This window comes from Cynoglossus semilaevis, chromosome 2 (genome assembly GCF_000523025.1).
Source record: "Cynoglossus semilaevis isolate Cse_v1.0 chromosome 2, Cse_v1.0, whole genome shotgun sequence".
Lineage (NCBI taxonomy): Eukaryota > Metazoa > Chordata > Actinopteri > Pleuronectiformes > Cynoglossidae > Cynoglossus > Cynoglossus semilaevis.
Window position 1 is genome coordinate 6,314,069 of NC_024308.1, and position 1,265 is coordinate 6,315,333.

Below are 1,265 nucleotides of genomic sequence, written 5' to 3' on the forward strand. Positions count from 1 at the left end.
ACTGAGGGCCCGCGTGGAGAGTGGGCTGGTGCGCCTTGCGTTCCAGCGCCGCCGAGGGCAGAAGCGGGACGCCCGGGGGCAACATAGGACCCACGGGGGGGATGTAAGGGTACTGCAAAGACGCCGGGTGAGAGTACGCAGCCGGGTGGATCCCGTAGTGCCTCCCGTATGGGCCCCCGAGGCCGTACGCCCCGAAACTCTGCATCATGAGCGCGGTCTGGTCCCTGAGCATGTCCGGCTGGACCCGCTTGAACCTTTTCCTCCGCCGGAGGAAGCTGCCGTTGTCGAACATGTCCTCTGACGCCGGGTCCAGGGTCCAGTAGTTGCCCTTGCCGGGGTTGCCTGGCTCCCGTGGGATTTTCACGAAGCAGTCGTTGAGGGACAGGTTGTGTCTGATGGAGTTCTGCCAGGCGGGGAACTTCTCCCTGTAGTACTGGAACCGGCTGCTGATGAACTCACAGATGCCGCTGAGTGTGAGCTTCTTCTGCGGGCTCTGGAGGATGGCCATGGTGATGAGGGCGATGTAGGAGTAGGGCGGTTTCACCAGGCTGTTTTTGGACTTTTGGATCGAACCCCCTGACGCTGCGCTCCCGTCGTGACCCTCTCCTTTGCCGGTGCCATTCTCGCCCTCGCCGGAGCTCTCGCAGCACGGACTGCCACCGGACCTCATCTCCTCCTCCTCCTCCTTCTCCACCTCGATCTCATCCTCCACCTCATCATCTCCTGCGTCCCCGCGGAGGTCGTGCAGGATGTCCACACCGGGACTGTCGCAGTCGCTGTCCATCCTCTCCATGCCCTCCTCGTCTCCTTCTCCCACCACGTCGATGTCCACGTCCTCCGCCGTGAGCACAGTTTGGCCGGACATGTCGCTGGCTCTTTCGCTGCCTCCAGACAGGGTCATCTCACAGCTTAAGTTTCTTTTTTTAAAAATAGAGTCTTTTTGAGCCTAAAACCCCGGGACCAGCGGGCTGTGGAGGGTAAGGCAGAGCTGAGCGCCGAGTCAGTGCGCACACCGAGCCGCTCACTTGGACTCCTTTCTGTCCACAGATCGGATGTCTCCCAAAATCTAAATGCGGTCGAAGCCTTTAGCAACAGCCAGTCAACACCGGCGGAGAGGCTCTAACTTCTAAAAAAAAAAGAAAAGAAAGAAAGAAAATCTCCAGTGGACAGAAGGAGCTTCAGGCCGCGGTGCGTCTTCCTCGCGCTGGAAAGTTGTTTGGAGATGTTGCGTCTCTCTCTCTCTCTTTCTCTTTCTCTCTCTCTCT

General features: G+C 59.2%; 2 protein-coding genes across 2 annotated transcripts in view; both read right to left on the minus strand.

The window, feature by feature from the left end:
* Positions 1-1,259, minus strand: part of foxd3 (forkhead box D3) — a 3,010-nt gene extending 1,751 nt beyond the window's left edge. Inside the window, exon 1 of the mRNA XM_008333177.3 lies at positions 54-1,259. Within this exon, the coding sequence (XP_008331399.1) occupies positions 54-901 (848 nt within the window). The 5' untranslated portion in view covers positions 902-1,259. The remainder of the gene's footprint in view (positions 1-53) is intronic.
* Positions 1,067-1,265, minus strand: part of LOC103395585 (forkhead box protein D3-like) — a 2,275-nt gene continuing 2,076 nt past the window's right edge. The window contains exon 2 of the mRNA XM_008333343.2: positions 1,067-1,083. Within this exon, the coding sequence (XP_008331565.1) occupies positions 1,067-1,083 (17 nt within the window). The remainder of the gene's footprint in view (positions 1,084-1,265) is intronic.